Genomic DNA, 19,147 nt, shown 5'->3' on the forward strand with positions numbered 1-19,147 from the left:
CTTCGAATGAGTCATTTTCCAAATTAATGCTATTACATGTACATTATGTAGAAGTATAGATATACTGGGATTTTTTTGGAATGCTGTGTTCTTACATATAACTCATGATGTTCACACTGGACAAGAAGAGAGGGGCTTCTTTTTATTTTATTTTCTACTCTTCATTGGCGCATTTAGTTACAGTAGGATTGGTTCAAATCTTTCTCCAGGCTTTTCCTTACACAGTTCTATTCTGTTATATGAATAAATCTTTATTATTTTCTCTTCCATGGTCAATTTTCAAACAGTTGGCACTTCCATGTATTAAGGGCAACATCATCCGACTCCCGGATTGGTCAAAGTTTGACCTAGTTTGACTTGCAAAACATGTTCAGTTTCCACGTGTTTTGTCCGCAGAGCCCGCAAATAGTCATAGAAACCTCCATAACTACACGTGAGTGTGAGAGTTTTGAATGCGGAAGCTCGAAACATGCATATATGCTCGTTTACATAGCCCTGTTATTGAAAGTGTTCACCGAAAAGCACATTGCCAAGGTCAACGTAGTGTTAGACTAAGGTTGCTGTCACTCGTCATATTTTTATGCCCCGATGCACGGCGGTCAAAGTTTTGCATTGAAATTGGATTGCCCCTCTAAACCGTTGGATGCTTGCAGTTTGTAGGATTTTCCATAAATATTTATGGATAAATGGAATCAGGTAATATACAATAAAAAATACAAAAACAATTGGAATCTACCAAATGTTTTCATTTTCCTGAACAATACTTAGTGTTGTGCTTCCTTCCTCACTCTGATGTGTTTGCATCTCTTTATTACCTCAACAGTTGCCTGTTTCTTCAACTTTACGACACCATCAGGCGTGCTACTTTCTCCCAACTATCCTCAGGAGTATGGAAATAATATGCACTGTGTGTGGCTCATCATTACCAACCCTGAGAGCCGAATCAATCTGGCCTTCAACGACCTCAGCATGGAGAAGCAGTTTGACTTCCTCTCCATCAAGGATGGAGGAAAGGTTGTGGATACACATTAAGTGCTATCTCAGATAACTTTTAGCTCAGCTTCAATTGTTGACCTCTGTGTTTGTCAGTGTTCTTTCAGTTGCCTGTAAATGCAATTAAGAAGCTACGAGCTTGATGATTCGTTTAAACGTCTGAAGTTTTAAATGTCAGCCAAAATCTTTCTTTGCAGGCTGAGTCTCCAATCCTGGGAACTTTCTCTGGTGATGTCCTACCTCCTCCTATAACAACTAGTGCCCACGTGGCGCGACTGGAGTTCCTGACAGACCACACATACACGGACAGAGGCTTCAACATCACCTTCACTAGTGAGTTTAAAGTCCAGACGATCTAAAAAGATTCCTTTACAAAGCCATCCTGTCCCATATTATCACAGCGTTTGTGTGTGAGTCCCTTTGTGCAGCTGATACATTGTGAAACATATAATGAAAACACACAGGGCACACAAAGACATATATATTACCTAGTGGGGACATTGCTCCTGTGCTTGTTAAACATAGTCCTCTTTAACAGCTCACACTTATAGAGAAATTCCACCTAGTTTTTGTCTGATAAACATTGGCTGTATTTATTTCATGTTTGCTCTGCGCCGTGAGCAGGATTGATAAACATGTGTGTACAGTACTTTGCAAACACGCTCTTGAGCCATCCCTCATTTGTTAACATTTTGCTTCCAAAAAAATCTGTTTGTGTAAATATTCCTACATAAAAAAGGCAACATTCTTGGATGCTGCAAATGTTGATGTCCAGAGTTTTTTTTTGTCCAAGGTCAGTTTGAGTGTCTGATGCCTTAGCCACAACTGCCCTTGACCTGTCGTCTGTGGGCGAAAAAAGGGAAAACCTGTAGAAGTCAGAACAAGATCCCAAAGTTCAGGACAAAGACGATCAGCTTCTCGCTGTTTGTCTTTTTTTTTCTTCTGTTTTCTCAACTTGTTCTGTCCAACAACTGAGCGAGCAGATGAGAGCTGAAGGCCTTTTTGTGTTGCACAGGTTTTACAAAAAGAGGTTATGTATTTTCGGGTAGCCAGGGTGCTAATTTGTATAACCCCCTGTTTGTTTTATTTGCTTTCTTTTTTATTAAAAAAATGAGAGAGGGGGGGGAAAGCGAGCGGATAAAAGTGCTGCGTTGCTAATTTGAGTTGGTCATGATTTGATTTTAAGCTGTGAAATATTTATACTAGATCTGCTGGAAAGACAAATATTACATCCAAAATTGAAATTCTCAGCTGTGTTAAATTGTACTCCACCTGCTTATCAAGTCATTGAACATGTCACGTGCCCAAAACTGAGTCCACGATTGGTTAATATGAAGTGTCGTTCTCGCCAAAGTTCAGATTTTTGAAACTCTGGACGCTCAAATCAAACGCTGCTACGCTGATGCACCTTGCTTGATGCTCAAATCTCACTGTAGCAGCTCACATGGCATCGCCCCGGACGCGTTTGGTCTGAACGCAGCTATAGAAACAAGGAAATTAGACTGTAGTTTGTGTGGACATCCAACGGGTGTCCTTTGGGCACTAACTTATCACCAGCAGACCCTGTGCACACAGCATTTGCATGTGGTCAGTAAGGAGCTTGTATGTGCAATATACTACCAACTAGAGTGCCGCGTCAAAACACATCATATAAACAACATAAGTGCGGATGCATAAGTGCGTGTAACTTACCATGTGCTTACATATAGTTCGCAAAAGACTTACCACATGCACACCAATGGTATATTCCATTTTCATGAAATCCCTTTTCTCCGTGTAAGCTTCAAAGCAACTACAGAACACACCTGCACTCCCTTTAATATGCAACCACTCACGTCTACAACCCTCCACGGGGCCAGGTAACCTAACAACCTGCAGCAACCCACAACACGGGTGCTTTCGACAAGGGCTTTATTGGAGTAAGTTCTTCTAATTGTAGGCACGCAAATGTTAATGATATGCAAAGATGTAAAATCAGCAGTCTTTTCCACCACTGCAGGCATTCTGTAATGTCAGCATTGCATTGTTTTGCACTCCAGCTCTTTAATTAAATTGCTGATGTATCATCTGACAGCCCCAGGTGTCTCTCTGAAGCCACAAAGTGGACAAAGCGAGGTGGCTAATTTATTAATTAGCAAGTTAGATGACTAAATAAATAGCATGGCAAATGATTGTCAAGAAAAATTAATTGAAGATGGCAGTTCACTTGTGAGAACAGAGCCATCCGACTGCAGGAGCCTTTATGAGGTTGTGGGGCTGGACAAACAACTTCCATCATTCATTTTAATTAAGGACATGCCAAACTGTATTGAAGTGATTTCTGGCACATTAATAAATAAGATATTTATGATAGATGAGGTGTAGTAGACACAGTGTTCAGGTCTAATGGATACAGAGGAGCGATACATTGACACCTACATGTCTCCAAATGCTTGGGTGTACTGGAGGAAAAGTTGGAGGGTAAGTGAGAGTAATAGTATAGCTATGATTTATTTGTTTACCAGCTTTTTTCAGGGTTATGGCTCTCAGTTTATGAACACGCATCCTTATGGTCTCTGTAACTGGCTTCAAATTCATCAAGAGGCCTGATTGATAAAGTTTTAGAGAAACATGACAACAATTTCCCGTGTTTGTTTACTGCACTAATAATAGAGAAGTGTCATCTGCTGCTGATCTGTTCATTTGTACAACAGCCAGGCAGCTCAAATTTCTGCAGCTGAGCAAATCGATGCGAGAGACACTAATTTATTTTTGGGTTGGACTAACATCAAACAGGCCAAGATTTAGCAAGCCCCACTATGGGGTGCAGGTAGGATATGGGAGGTAGGCATGAAACTGGGTGTGCTAAGTATTTGTGGTGTCATGTCCCTCTGAGCCGCTAAAATACATAGAAAGCCATTCGATCAGTTCATTTATCCATATACAGTATTTACAGTACAGACCAAAAGTTGGACACACCTCTTTCAAAGAGTTTTCTCTTTATTTTCATGACGATGAAAGTTGTAGATTCACACTGAAGGCATCAACACTATGAATTAACACATGTGGAATTATATACACATCAAAAAGTGTGAAACAACTGAAAATATGTCATAATCTAGATTCTTCATAGTAGCCCCCTTTTGCTTTAATTACTGCTTTGCTCACTCTTGGCATTCTCGTGATGAGCTTCAAGAGGTAGAAATGTTCTTCCAACAGTCTTGAAGGAGTTCCCAGAGATGCTTAGCACTTGTTGGCCCTTTTGCCGTCACTCTGCGGTCCAGCTCACCCCAAACCATCTCCATTGGGTTCAGGTTCGGTGACTGTGGAGGCCAGGTCATCTGGCGCCGCACCCCATCACTCTCCTTCTTGGTCAAATAGCCCTTATACAGCCTGGAGGTGTGTTTGGGGTCATTGTCCTTTTGAAAAATAAACAATGGTCTAACTAAACACAAACCGGATGGAATAGCATGCTGCTGCGAGATGCTGTGGTAGCCATACTGGTTCAGTATGCCTTCAATTTTGAATAAAACCCCAACACTGTCACCAGAGTAGAGTCCATCTGTTCACCTTTACTGCGTCGCACAAAGACACGGTGGTTGGAACCAAAAATCTCCAATTTAGACTCATCGGACCAAAGCACAGATTTCCACTGGTCTAATGTCCATTCCTTGTGTTCTTTAGCCCAAACAAGTCTCTTCTGCTTGTTGCCTTTCTTTAGCAGGGGTTTTCTAGCAGATATTCTACCATGAAGGCCTGTTTCACACAGTCTCCTTTTCACACTTTTTTGTCATGTATATAATTCCATATGTTTTAATTTCCAGTTTTGATGCCTTCAGTGTGACTACAATTTTCATAGTCATGAAAATAAATAAAACAAAACAAAGCAAATTTTGGTCTGTACTGTATACACACACACACACACACACACACATATATATATATATATATATATATATATATATATATATATATAGAGTGACTCCTCCTGACACTACCCTCTGTATCTTCCGGGCTTGGAACAGGCACAAGCTGGACAATGGTTTGTTCCCTGTAAAGGCTGCATCTATTTGTCCATCTGTCCTTGCATTTGATTTTTTTGCATTCTATTTCATTTTAACATTATTATCTTTCTTTTTTTCTTTAAATGCTAATTGATGTCATTTATAGCTAATTGTTGATGAGTTGATTGTGGATCACTTTTGGGGGCAGTCACTACATTTTGGGGGGGCATAAACCCATGAGTTAAAGTGTCCTTGGGCAAAACACTGAACCCCACATTGCTCCTGGTGGTTGTTGGTTGATGCCAGCGTGTGAATGTTTATGCGTGGGTGAAAAGGACTGCTGAGCACTTTAGGCCTTCTAAGAAGGTGGTAAATCCTACGAGACAGCCCTATTTTACAACAACCAAATACAAGGAATTTAAGTAGGATTTTATTAAAATGATGTCAATCCGACATTTAAAAAAATATATATTTTTCCTTTAGTGATTGAAAATAATTAATAAACTCCAATATTGTCCATTAAATCTTAAATAAAAAATGTTTGAAGGGCAGGTAACATCACAATGTTATAAAAAAAAATGTAAAGCAGAAATATCTTGTATTTCCAGGTAAGAAGTTGATGATATTAACTTAAGCTAAATTCATCATAGAACTGTAAAAAAGATTTACAAACATTTTTTTTCAGTGATGTAATGATACTTTTCCTGAATACTGTGTGTTTATGAGATTAACATGTTTTTTATTTGTTGTTTTTTGTTTTTAATGTACAACGCAGGACAAAAAATTCTAACATGTTTGTTTGGTCTATCTTTCTAATTGCGTCTCTACAAGCGTTTCGACACAACGAATGCCCGGATCCAGGAGTTCCTGTTAATGGAAAACGTTTTGGTGAAAACCTCCAACTGGGAAGTTCCATATCCTTCCTGTGTGAGGACGGCTTTGTTAAGACCCATGGCTCTCAAACCATCTCCTGCATTCTTAAGGATGGCAATGTGGTATGGGACAATGCAGTTCCTCGTTGTGAAGGTATGTAAAAAAAAAAAAAACTACATTATCCATTTTACTTCATTTCTCAAAGAGCGACTCCGAGGAAAATTGTGGTTTTAAGATGTTCTTGTGCGATTTTTCTTGTGATGGAGGACATACAAAGAAAATTAAGAATTTCTTTATTCAAATCGTTGTGAATCAGGAGCAGACGATAAAAATGCTGTTGGAAAAAGTTCATATTTGTGATGTAGAAAGTAAGCTGGGCAGGCCACAAGATCCTTTCCCTGAGCTCTTTTAGCAACGGGGAGGGGAAGTGGGGGTGGGCTTGCTGCATACCAACGACCCCACCCACAGTTTTTTTCAACAGAACCATTTTAAGTGACAGTTCAAAACCTATCTTTAACAATCCAAGAACCCTACCCCACCCTTCCATGGCGGCAACCTCCCAGGGGTTTCCTACAACTGCAATTAGTCCAACAATAATGTGTTATACACATGTGAAAAAAAAATATATGAATAAAAATAGTTGACTGTGGAAGAAGAAAAAGGGTTGTGACATACAGCCAAAAGAACAAAAAAGAATACATAACTGAGAATGCAAATGATTGGGTGGGGTAAAGTGCCTCTACGTTCACCTTTCCACATATCCGTTCTTTAACTGCCCCACCCACAACAACTCTAATCAACTTTCAAATGAACTCCTGCTGCTCTGCAGAAAATACGTCCTAAAAATGACACAAGTGTTTTGATTTTGGCTAAAAAGGGCATAATCACAGTTAAAAGACCACTGAGAACTGGGGAAAAATAGATCAAAAGATGATCGGAGTGGGACTTTAAAAGTAGTCTGTCAGCCTCATTTGCAAAGGATTCAGACAGGAAGTTATATCAAAGTGCATCAAGACCAAAGATTTTCTGCGTTTCTGGTTTAGCTGGCACACTGTAGATGAAAGCTGTACATTTATTTTCATCGTCAGTACAGGAGATGAAATCATAAAATAGTTTAAAAGTCACATTTTTGAGTTAGTTTGCTCTCTTTAAAATGCTAAGAGTTATTTTATTTTCTCCTTTTTTCTAAGCTGCTCAACAGTTGATGCAGCCTATAAGTAATCTGATCACCTTGTCCCCTGGGACATTTAAGATCAAGGGACCGAAAGACGTGTAGACTGAGAAGTTGTCTTCTCTCACATGTCCGACATATAGACTGCAAACAAACCAGCTCTTAATTCAATATAATTAGATATTTTCGGCAAACCCAAAAAGAAGCATCCATGATTTCATCTCTGGCAGGATTAATCTGAGTTATAATAAACTAAATAAAATCCAATAAAAAAGAAAAATCATTTATTTTCTTGAATGTCCCGGCAGTTTGATCTCCCTCTGAGGCCATCGATCATCCCCCTGCCTTTGTAGCGTAATTTGTCTCATAGATGTACTTCAGTATGCTGATCAGTATGATCAGATCATTCCACTTCAAAGGAAGCGTTGAGCTGTGCCTGAAACGAGGCCTTCCTGTGCGCTCCTGTGTTCTGGTTAAGGATAGGCAGTTAAGAGAAGCACACCAAAGTGAGCGATAACAGAGATGAGGGTTTAGGAGCCAGGTCTGTGTGCTCAAGTGTTTTTATGCAAGTGATCAAAGAGACTGTTTTCTCTTCCGGATGGAGATGACAGCAACAGCTATGGATGAGAGCTTTGATGAGACATTTATCATGACAGCACAGAGGGAAAAAACAATATTTTTACACACGGATGGGTAGTATATATTTGTAGTCATAAACATGTGTGACTAAAGAGTTCTGGAGGAAAATGCGTAAGTTGGAAGTGAGCTGTCTCTGGTTTGCATTTGATGGAACCGTAGGTAGAAATATTGCGGATTCAAAGAACCGTCATTATTTTGGTTATTGTGGACACTTTTTTTTGATTTTTTTCTTTTGTGTGTTTCCTCTTAGCTCCATGTGGAGGAGATCTGAAGGCACCCAGCGGGATCATCCTCTCCCCTGGCTGGCCCGAATTGTACAAGGAGGCCCTTAACTGTGAATGGATCATCGAGGCTCCTCCGGGCTACCCTATCAAGATCATATTTGACAAGTGAGTCTGCTGGGTAGCAACTGTTTCTGTGCCACATCTCTCCTCTGTTTAAGAGTCATCTTGTTTTCTCTTTGGCTATTGGTTTTAAAAGCCAATCAAACCCCCCCTTTTCCTTAACCCTTGGATAGCACAAGCACAAGCTATCCGAGGGACTTTAACATTGGGAGTGGGGTCATCTGGACCCCACAAGACAGTGCTCTGAACCTTTTTTCTTCAATGATTTGTGATCTTCACTGGTGTCCATGGATTACATGAAATCCCCCTCACCTTTATCCACCTTTGTCATGGTAGGGAGAACACGTCAATGTAAGGGTGGGGTCATTTTGACCCCACAAAATAGCACAAGGCTTAATTCTGCTGTAGGTGTGTTGTGAAAAGACAGCACATGGAACTCAAATCTTTAGAAAAATATCTTCAGGAAGATTTTTTTTTAAATGTTTTTATTGTATTCTTTCTCCCTTATGACATCTGTTTAAACACATTTAAAACTGTGATAGACCCTCAAGTCTATTAACAAGGGGTGTAATGAATCATTTTAACAACAAGTCGATCCATATAGTCAATACTGGTTCATTTTGAACGATCCAAGTTGATTAATCGTTACATCCCTACTATCACTACACATGGAGAAAAGATGGCCTGTTACCAGCAACTATAGAAAAAAACATTTGTCCCAATGTGAGTGGAAAAAAGCAGAAAGACAGATATTTGTGGGATCAAACACCAGATAAACCTTTTTTTTTTATTGGGGGGGGGGGGGGGGGGGGCTTGTCCTTGCAAACCCTTCTCATCCTGGCGTCTTCTTCAATATCACACCATGCAAAATGGATGCAACATAAACGTTTGTTGCTTTTTAATTTTTATGTATCATCAATAAAATATCACAGACCATTTCACTGAGATGACACGGTTGTGGAACTGAGCTATTTTATTTGCGGCTTTGAAGATGAAGTCGCTCCGGCACCAAAGCCAGAGACACACAGACACACGTGTATGCAAATGCAAAGCATCAAGCCAAATTCTAGTGAAAAAAACAAAAACAAATCTGGATAAATCTAACAATTATTACTGACCAATGTGTCCATTCAAGCTAAGGATAAATTTTGCTCCATTTTCAATTTAAAAAAATTGTGTTTTTTATGAAACAATTTATTTCCTCATGTAGGTTTCGCACTGAGGTCAACTATGACGTCCTTGAGGTGCGGGACGGACGATTTCCTTCTTCTCCTCTGATTGGAAGCTACCAGGGCACCCAGGTTCCACAGTTCCTCATCAGCACCTCAAACTTCCTGTACCTACACTTCTCCACTGACAAGAGCCACTCTGACATCGGATTTCGCATACGTTATGAAAGTAAGAGCTTGTAAAAACACTTGTAGTTCACTGATAGTCTTTCTTTATTCAATCAATTCATTAAATAATGGACGGCTAAGGCCTAGGTCACAACTTCCCTAATGGGTGGTCTTCTTAATAAAAAAAAAAGTTAGTTTTTGATGTTCATTCAACCAGGAAGTTTATTTTTCTTTCTGTCTGTGGCCAAAAAAACTGGTGGTCAACACAAAATATTAAGGTCATAGACAACTTGGTGAGCCCATAGAGCCAAAATGTTCTTACACATTTGTGACTAAGGCTTCAATTAGGAGCATTTCTGGTCTTTTATAACCTTTGCGTGAAAGTTCTGTCGAGTTCAGGATTTTTTGTAAGGGGAAACATTTGTTTGAAGGTCTGTAACTATGAGTTAAAACGGTAAAAATTAATCATTTCATGAAATGTTTCTTGCACTTATTGATTATGATGTTAGGTTGCACTAACATATCTTCCTTAAACCTACCTGCATGTATGGTCTATTTCAATGCTGAAAGCAGTTCTACTCTGATTTCTACCTCGGTGTTGACCTTTCGCACCTTCACAATGGATAAATCTCTGCTAACTTTCAATTATTCACTATAAGCACTACAACATAAGAAACCATGCAAGGTGAAGAGGAAAAGAACTTTGAAAGTTCTTATTGGTATATTCTTGTTGAAAATGGATATTCGTGTGAATTATGTATCAAGGTTATTTCATGAAAGCTTGCTTCCTTTCAGAATCTCTTGATCTTTCGAGAATAAAATGATTAAATTCTCATTACACTGTAAGCAGCTGGATCTGCTCCTGCCTTATTTTGCCTCTGGTGTCCCCTGTTTTTTTTTATCTTTTCTTTGCAGCCCTGCAGCTGCAGTCAGACCACTGTGTAGATCCGGGCATACCTGTCAATGGGCAGCGCCACGGCCACGACTTCTTTGTGGGTGCTTTGGTAACATTTAGCTGCGAAGCCGGCTACACTCTGAGCGACATTGAGCCTTTAGAGTGCGAACCCAATTTCCAGTGGAGTCGCCCCCTGCCCAGCTGTGATGGTATGTTTCTAATTATTGACCCAGAAATGAATAGTTGCTTGCCAGATTTTCCCCTCCTTATAAATGGATTAAAGCTGAATTCAGAGTTTAACATGAGCATTAAGAAATCAGTATTTTTGCCTCATATTGCGTCAGGTTAAATATTTCTAATTTTTCACCCAAAAAAAATCTTGCAAATGATCATATTTCATTTAGCGACTTTGTTTTTGACTTTCTGCTTCATTTCATCAGAAGTGTTTTATATGTTCCGCAGTGATCCTACGCTTTGATGTTTCCCCTCATCTGTAAACACTTTTATGTTTGAGGACAGTATTGATTTCTGAGTGCTCTTGAAATCAAAAGACAGCTCTCGTTTTTTTTTTAATGCAGCCTTGAAAGGCATCACCGTTTTTACTGACTTGCAAGCAGAAACTGTACAGTTTCACTGGAAATTGCCTGATTTGATTTCTCCATCTTTCTTTTTTTTCCCTCACTCTCCTTTTCTCCTGCTCAGCACTGTGTGGGGGTTACATCCAAGGCAACAGTGGAACCATCTTGTCTCCAGGCTTTCCAGACTTTTATCCACACAACCTGAACTGTACATGGATAATCGAGACCTCTCATGGCAAAGGTTAGCGCAGACACTCTGTCAACGCATGACGCAGTCAAATTTTCGTTCCCACACAGTGTCATTTGGCCTTAGTGAGCGGCCTTTTTTTTATTTTGCCGAACCAGCTGTCTTTCAGAGACTGGAGGGGCTGCCCTGAGGCTGCGTTACCATAGGCTGACTTTCCACTGAAGTCCCTTTATTTGGTTGAGCCCCCGCATTGAATAGACACAGTCCCATTTGCAGGATCTCACTGGATGAATGCAGTTATTAGTGAATATGCAGGGGGGAAAAAACAGTAGAGGAGCTTTTGTTTTAATTATTGAATTATTTTAACCAAAATCTAAAAAGCCACATTTCCTGTTTAACTGAAGCCTCTGATTCCAATATCTGCTTTGTTGGTGCTGAGCAGAGTAGCCATGCCATTGATCCCCCCTTTCTGCAAGATGTGTCTTGCATGATTGAAGAGCTTGACACGAGGGAGAGGGGGGGGGGGAGGGGGGGGCATAAACGACAACTACTGAGAGTCTCCATTCTCAAAAGCTTCTCTTTAGCAAAATAAAAAACTGTGAAAAGTAACGACACTTTTGTACAGTGTGTGGAATTTCCAAACAAGATGTGTGTACCAGACCCTGCTGTTTAGTAAAATTACACACCAAAAAGAGCTTTGATAAGAACATGAAATATGCTTTGAATTCCATTATAATTTAGGCTACATTGCAGCAGCGAGCGGCTCTGGCTCTGGCTCAGAACCGATTTGATGCTAGCGTGTGGAGATGTTAAAATTAACTTGCACAGCAAATGCCAGACTAAAGAATAAAAGGGCAGAAAGAAAGTTTATATTCACACATAATTTTTGAAATATGTACAGTCAGCGCTGAACTTTTTTTCTTGGCTGCAATGACCTATAAAAAGGGTTAAGTTTAGGACTAGGGGTTACAGCTAGGGTCAAACTACTAAATAGTTCCTGTGCACGCCTCCAGGCAAGGGATTAAATACAGAAATACATGTCACGCACCTAGCTGGAACTTTAACTTTAAGCTTAATTTTAAATATGTGCAACCAACAACAAAATCCAGCCTTGGATGCACTTAAAATATGTGCGGCAATGTGCCATTTTCTCTTTTCCCTCACCTGAACTTGTGCACGCTGGACGGGGACGATCAGGGAGCTTGTGCAATGCGCACGCGCTCGTGGGCCGTTGGGACGTCACAACATCTCATTGATTCAAAAAGAGAGCGACAGTTTGATTGAAATTGATTTAAAATGAGAATTTTATTCTCTTTTTTATAAGGAAAATGCCATGCATGTCATAAATGCAAAAAAAAACAAAGAAAAAAACATGGCGCTTTACCTATTTGTATATAAAAGGATTAGAATGCTTTTGTTTAGGAGTTCTTTTGTAATGTTTGCTGAATGAATTTTGACAGCGAGAAACTTTAAGTGGTTCAATGAATTGAATAAGTGCTTCTAGTGTGGAGAATCATGTAATGGTGAAATGTATGTGGGCTGAGAAGTGAACAGCCTCCCTTTAATGTGTATGTTTCTGCTCTGAAGCAGAAACATACACATTATCTAAGTGTTGCTTCAGAGCAATACTTGGATTTTCTAAGGGAAAAAGAGGGGAAAAAAAAGGTTTAATGGAAAATATAGTACAGCGTGATGCCCATTTATATACCAACATCGTCTGAAAAGACCACGTATGAATGGATTATCATGAGGCCTTCTCTTTTTCGAATCTTTTGTTTAGGTGTCCAGTTCACTTTCCACACCTTCCACCTGGAGAGCCCTCACGACTACCTGCTGGTGACGGAGAACGGAAGCTTCTCTCAGCCCCTCTGGAGACTGACAGGCTCTACGCTGCCGCCGCCGCTCAGCGCCGGCCTTTTTGGGAACTACACGGCACAGATCCGCTTCCTCTCAGACTTCTCTGTGTCCTATGAGGGGTTCAACATCACTTTTTCAGGTGAGCGCTGTGGCACAGGGTTGGTTGTCTAACCTTAACAGTTATAGTAATAGTTAAAGTCACAGGAAAATCTGCATTGGTAATGTTTTGGTTTATTCAATATAAAGTCGGTCAATTCAGTTGAAAAATGCTACTTTTGACAGTACGAAGAGTCAGCATCCCTTTAGAGGGATGTTTGTTTGTGCGTCTGCGTTTCCTGTGAGTATCGGTTGTCCTCTGCTTTCCGTGAAGAGTGATTCCTTTCGAACCACTCATTTATCACCACATCGTCTCACTTCCTCTTCTAACGGCTAAGAAAAACTTTACATCTGCAGCAATAGGAGTACTCTGAGCATACAGCATCTCAATCATAAAAACATGCTGTGTTTTACTTTCAATTAAAAATTGCAAATTTTTTTAAAATTCTGTAATACTTGGAGTAATAAGTTTTCAGATTACTCATCACTTAAAAAGTAGCAAGCTTAGTATATGTGAGGTGATTACAGAATCTTGAATCTGTTGTTTTTGCAAAATCTTCTGACGTGTCAAAAATATATTATCAGGTGCAAATTGCTGTTTACATTTTAAAACACTGGCTGCCTAAAAAATGATTTAAAGTCCCACTGATCATCTTTTGACCTAAACATTCCCATTGGAACTACATAAATCAGGATTTTGCTTTTTTAGTTCAAATAAAAAATGTGCTGTTTTCTAGAACATAGTTTCTTCAGAGCCACATGAGTTCATTAGAAATTCTTCTAGTGGCACAGAGCAAGCCCGCCCCCATTTACCGTCATAACTTATGCGTATTTTATAACTTATAACTTACAGCGTATTTTCTGCATAACTGTGACGGTGCAGCAGGGTGCTGCACTCACACATGCGAACACACACGTGCGCACTACATGCAGACCCACAATCACGCCATCCATTTACTTTAACTTACATTTTTCTCCGTCCCTGTTCCTCTGCAGGCACCCCTGGGTGCACACGGGGTTGCCGACTCTTAATCTTCACGCATACACTTACTCAAAGCTCAAACGGCGTCATCTTTAGTTTAGTTTGTTTACCCGGAATTAATGACCGACCCACCAGGTCATGTGACTCACTTGACCTTGTTTGTATTTTATTTTTAATTAAAATTAATGGGATTTCTTTGTAAATAACATAGATTGTTTCTTTGAGTGAATTGCTTATTTTTTATGTTTATTTATGTTTTTGGAAGACTAAAACTCTCTTGTTTTTTGGACTAATGAAGAGCAACGCCCAGTAGGAGGGGCTTATGATTTAAAAAGAGGAAGTGTCACAGGAAATAGGAGTTCAAGAGGGTGTCATATGCTGATGTGGCCTTATGTGGAGCAGTTGATGTGCTCTGGTTCCTGAAATTAAATACGGAAACTCTCACCTTGGCTCTGCTGCTTTCATTCCCTGAGGAACCCACGACGATAACAAATACAATCTTTTTCAAACTGCATTTTCAAACTGCATTTCAAAAATGCCATTTAAGTGTAATTTTCTCTATAAAATGTGTTAAAAACTCCCAAAACAGCATTTTGATCAGCGTGGGTAATGGGTGGTGATGATTTTTTTTTTTTTACAACTTTACTCTTCTTTTTCATGAGCTGAAACATTTTCCAATAAGTTTCAATGCATTGCAGACCTTTTGGTTCAAAAAGCATTTCTACACGCTGCAGATCAATAATATGAAATGGTCAAATAAAAGTCTGCTCAAATTTAACTGCCTTCCTTGGATTTTCCTTTGTCTTTCAGAGTATGACTTGGAACCTTGTGAGGATCCTGGAATTCCACCATACAGTACCCGAAAAGGACTGCTTTACGGGGTCGGAGACACCCTCATCTTTTCTTGTTTCCCAGGTTACCGACTTGAGGGTCCAGCAAGGGTTGTGTGTTTAGGGGGGAGGAGGCGGGTGTGGAGCTCCCCCCTGCCAAGGTGTGTTGGTAGGTGGTCACTTGCTTTATATATCTTTGCTTTTGTCACTTTCCTAAATCTCCCCTAATGTCATCCGTGCACATTAGCCCTTTGTCGCATAGGCAGAGATTAAAAATATGTAAAAAGCCATTAGTCATGTTGGAAAATGAAGCTTTTCTATTTCAGTTTCCCTCATTAGTATCTCTCTTTATGGCTCCGTTCTTTTGTTTCATTTGAAAACCTCCCAAAACATCCTGTGGGATTTCGTCCTAAATTATATGGGCCAACACTTTTAATCAGAATGACATCAAAACAAGGAAGGGTCTCATTTATTGATGCCATTTGTTGCCAATCTTTGTAAGTTAATCGGTCAAGACTAAAGCCAGTAAACTGTAACTTTAACACGACACATCATTACTGATGCTTGTATGTGCTGATAGGTCAAAAGCAATCTGATGCTTGATCTAAATTAATGTAGGAAGAAAACGACAGAGAATATGCATGCATGCAATAGACATAAATCATTTTCTTTATTGTTTGTTTATTTTTTTAGTTATTTAAAAATTAAAAAATTAAAACAGCTTTTTATTGCAAATAAACTGAAATACTCCATGTTCTGAGAAGGACGCCATCCATACTTCACTATCAAAGTTCAACCTGGTTGAACTTTGAACTTGCACTCAATGGCCACACATTTTGTACGTAGAGCCTCACAGCGGTTGTAGAAACTAGCGTAGGGACGCGTAAATGCCAGAGTTTTTAAACGCGGAAACGCACATTTACGTAGACTTTACACGGAAAGTGGTCATGTGAACGCACTTTTATGAGGGCGTTGTGAACGGAGCTTTAGGTTTTTTTGGGCTCCTCATCCAATCCATGCAGCAGCTTGAACATTCAGCTGTTCTGTTTTTATTTTTCTTGTTTGTTTTTTTGTTGGTATTTTTGCCTTAAAATGAATCCAGGTCTTTGAAAAAGGACGGGGAAGACTGATTTTGACATTTTCACATTTCTTTTAGAGCTCACCCTACTTTAGAAACTCAGTTCTTCCCCATCTGCATCTAACGCTGTTTCATCTTCCTACTCTGACTTACTTCACACTGAGGTAGATTTATGGTCATTTAAATTCTGGCAGCTATTTTCCCTTCGAACGTGTTGTCCTTTTTTATACTTTTTTTTCTCCTCATTTGATTCATGAAGCGCAATTTTCAGATAGCTCTGAAATTACACTTAATCATATTCAGATTGCGGTGTGATTATGATGATGGGCCACTAAACATTCAGGTACAGTCGGTGACCATATTTCTCTCCCCATCACCTCTCCCATCTCCCAGTGCATGACAGCATGAATGAATATGCTCAGAGTATCAAGCACATAGCGATTGACGTGTCCTCTGCTCTCTCCAACACCTCCTCTCCCTCCTTCTCTTTGGCTGGCTGGATCCCTTCTCTTTCTCTTTTTTTTTTTCTTTTCTCCAGCCGAATGTGGCTCATCCGTGACTGGCATGCAAGGGGTGCTGCTCTCCCCTAACTACCCCGGTTACTATGGCAACAACCACGAATGCATCTACTCCATCCAAACGCAGCCTGGCAAAGGCATCCAGCTACGAGCTAGAGATTTCCGACTGGAGGAGGATGACGTGCTCAAAGTGAGGGGGCGTTGGGATCTGCATCCTGCCCAAGTGGATATGCATCCTCTTTAGCATATGTGTGTGTGATCCCGCTCTGCCCTCTTTGCAGGCCTTTGACGGCAGCAGCAGCAAGGCCCGTCTGCTGGGAGTGTTTACGGGAAACGAGATGTTAGATACAACCCTGAACTCCACTTCCAGCTCGATGTGGTTGGAGTTCATTAGCAATGCAGACAACACCAGTAAAGGTTTTGAACTGTATTTTACAAGTAAGCAATGTCCTCGCTTTCACTCAACTGTAATACATTTATCACATTCTTTAAATGGGGATGGCATTATTAAAGGAATCAGGTGCAGGGGTTTAATTAGAGTTTAATTTCCCAAAATGCTGCTGTGGGCATAATTCCATTTCAATAAAAGTCAGCTAGGAATCCCTGAGTAACACAAATGGACTGATGGGAAATAAGCGAGGGTTGGGTGTGGCAGGAGTTCTACCCCCAAAATAAATGTGGAAACAAGCAGAAAGTGGAGCTTATTTGATACCATCTGGCATAACAATAGCAACAAGGGACTTAAAAAACTACCAAAGCAAGATGCAAAACCCAAAAGACACTTTTTTTTTTTTTTTTTCTCAGGGTACATCCAGTTTTCTAAGCCTTTGTGCTGCAGATACATCTCAGGCCATATATGTCTAAATTCCCTTCCTACTCTCTATCACCCAAAAAACAATAAGGTGCGAGACTATCAATTCAGACACCATTCTCACTACTTTTTACCAGGCAAATATGACATTAGCAATTCCCCAAAGTAAAACCGAATAAATATAATACATTGATGAATCCACTGTGGTCTAAAGACAAAAACTTGGATAGTTATTAAGTTTTACTTAAAACGTTTTTTGACACATGAAAATACGTAATGCATTTTGGTCTGTATTGAGCATCGATGCACATTGGCTTTTCTCAGAGACTTCTGGGAAATTTATAGGGCACTCAATTGTGGAACTGTACATTTGAAGTAGAATTGAAGATTCCCCTAGATCAGTGGTCCCTGACCCTGTTCCATGGGACTATTGGTACCCGGTTGCAGAAAATTCTTTTTCAGTTTGATTTAAAATCTTAATCTGAAGGAAGTTTTATTTAGGACAACTATTGGATTTTCTCCACCCCATCTGACTCATTCTTCACCCATGTCAAGTTGCTCCGTCACATCCACTGCTTTTTTAAAGTGGCTGACCGGCAGCTGATCTGATACCTCCAAGCTAACAAAGTTAACAAAAAACGTAAGGGTTAGGAAAGCAGAAAAGAGCCAATGAGTAAAAAGCAAATTAGCTTTTGACTTCAAAATAAAAGAAATGTACATTCATCAAAAAAGAAACTCCAGTTTTACTCCAAATATGGAGACCATAATAATAATTTATAACATTCAGCAACTGGCTGTCTAATGTAAATGGTAAATGGCGTATACTTATATAGCGCCTTTCTTCCTACAAGGACAAAGCGCTTTACAGTCACAGACCCATTCACCCAGTCACACACACATTCACACACACAGTCACACACTGGTGGTCGCTCCGCTGCCAAACACAGGCGCCCGCCTGCCACCAGAGGCAAGGTGGGGTTCAGTGTCTTGCCCAAGGACACTTCGACTCATGGGCGTGCAAGGCGGGAATTGAACCTGCAACCTTACGATCATGGGACGACCGCCCTACCGCTGCACCACGGCCGCCCACTAATGTAACTAGAATTCTGCTATTAAACAGTGGATTCAAGTTTATTGTTACATTTAAGAAACGCCAGTTTAAGTTAAAGTTTTATTATTATGTTTTCGTATAAACCTTAACAGACGAGGCTGAAATTGGTGTCTGATTTTCCACTTTGACTATTATGGGTTACCGGTAAGAGAGAATCGAGATCACATTTTATTAGTTCCTACACACAATCTGGTGTACAATAAATTTAAACCAGCTGCAAATATTGTACAGATGATTAAAAGACATTATAATATGTATAATGATAAAATAAAATCAGACTCCCACCTTAGCTTTGTACAGATGGGTCCGTAATTGTATTGTATAAGAATTGTCCAACATCAAACAGTCTGTGTCCTGAAAAAGTGTGGGGACCACTCCCTTAAATTGTGTAATTTTGTGCGTCTCTTTTTTTTTTCTTTTTTCTTCTCCATAAGGTTTTGAGCTGGTCAAATGCGAGGATCCAGGTGTTCCCCAATTTGGCTACAAGCGAGAGGACAAGGGCCATTTTGCAGGGAGCACGGTGTCTTACAGCTGTGACCAAGGCTACACCCTGAAAGGCCCTGAGGTGCTGACCTGCCTCCGGGGAGAACGGAGGGCCTGGGATAACCCTCTTCCCCTCTGTGTTGGTGAGACGCATGCTCTTGCTATTGCCAGGAGTAATGATGACTCTGGAAACATTTTCCGAAACAAATATTTTAATAATTTGTCCGGCAATTTCATGACATTAAAAACTTACCTAATGTATTGTTTCAATAAATTACAAATCTTAATCACCCTGTCATGTTTATCCTTATATATTACTCTACATTTGAACTTACTTATGTATGTATTTTATAGGCTATAATTGCAAGTTGCATTGTGTTG

At 39.9% G+C, this 19,147-nt stretch overlaps 1 protein-coding gene across 3 annotated transcripts in view; it reads left to right on the plus strand.

The window, feature by feature from the left end:
- csmd2 (CUB and Sushi multiple domains 2) overlaps positions 1 to 19,147 on the plus strand; it is a 280,249-nt gene that overhangs the window by 153,045 nt on the left and 108,057 nt on the right. For all 3 annotated transcript variants that reach the window (XM_023959868.2, XM_078955368.1, XM_023959867.2), the window contains exons 14-25: positions 824 to 1,014; positions 1,191 to 1,326; positions 5,808 to 6,002; positions 7,910 to 8,048; positions 9,214 to 9,401; positions 10,256 to 10,444; positions 10,938 to 11,054; positions 12,781 to 12,996; positions 14,746 to 14,934; positions 16,382 to 16,551; positions 16,643 to 16,799; positions 18,718 to 18,909. In XM_023959868.2, coding sequence (XP_023815636.1) covers positions 824 to 1,014; positions 1,191 to 1,326; positions 5,808 to 6,002; positions 7,910 to 8,048; positions 9,214 to 9,401; positions 10,256 to 10,444; positions 10,938 to 11,054; positions 12,781 to 12,996; positions 14,746 to 14,934; positions 16,382 to 16,551; positions 16,643 to 16,799; positions 18,718 to 18,909 — 2,079 coding nt within the window. The remainder of the gene's footprint in view (positions 1 to 823; positions 1,015 to 1,190; positions 1,327 to 5,807; positions 6,003 to 7,909; positions 8,049 to 9,213; positions 9,402 to 10,255; positions 10,445 to 10,937; positions 11,055 to 12,780; positions 12,997 to 14,745; positions 14,935 to 16,381; positions 16,552 to 16,642; positions 16,800 to 18,717; positions 18,910 to 19,147) is intronic.

This window comes from Oryzias latipes, chromosome 11 (genome assembly GCF_053564925.1).
Source record: "Oryzias latipes strain Hd-rR chromosome 11, Olatipes_Hd-rR_3.1".
In the NCBI taxonomy this organism is placed as follows: domain Eukaryota; kingdom Metazoa; phylum Chordata; class Actinopteri; order Beloniformes; family Adrianichthyidae; genus Oryzias; species Oryzias latipes.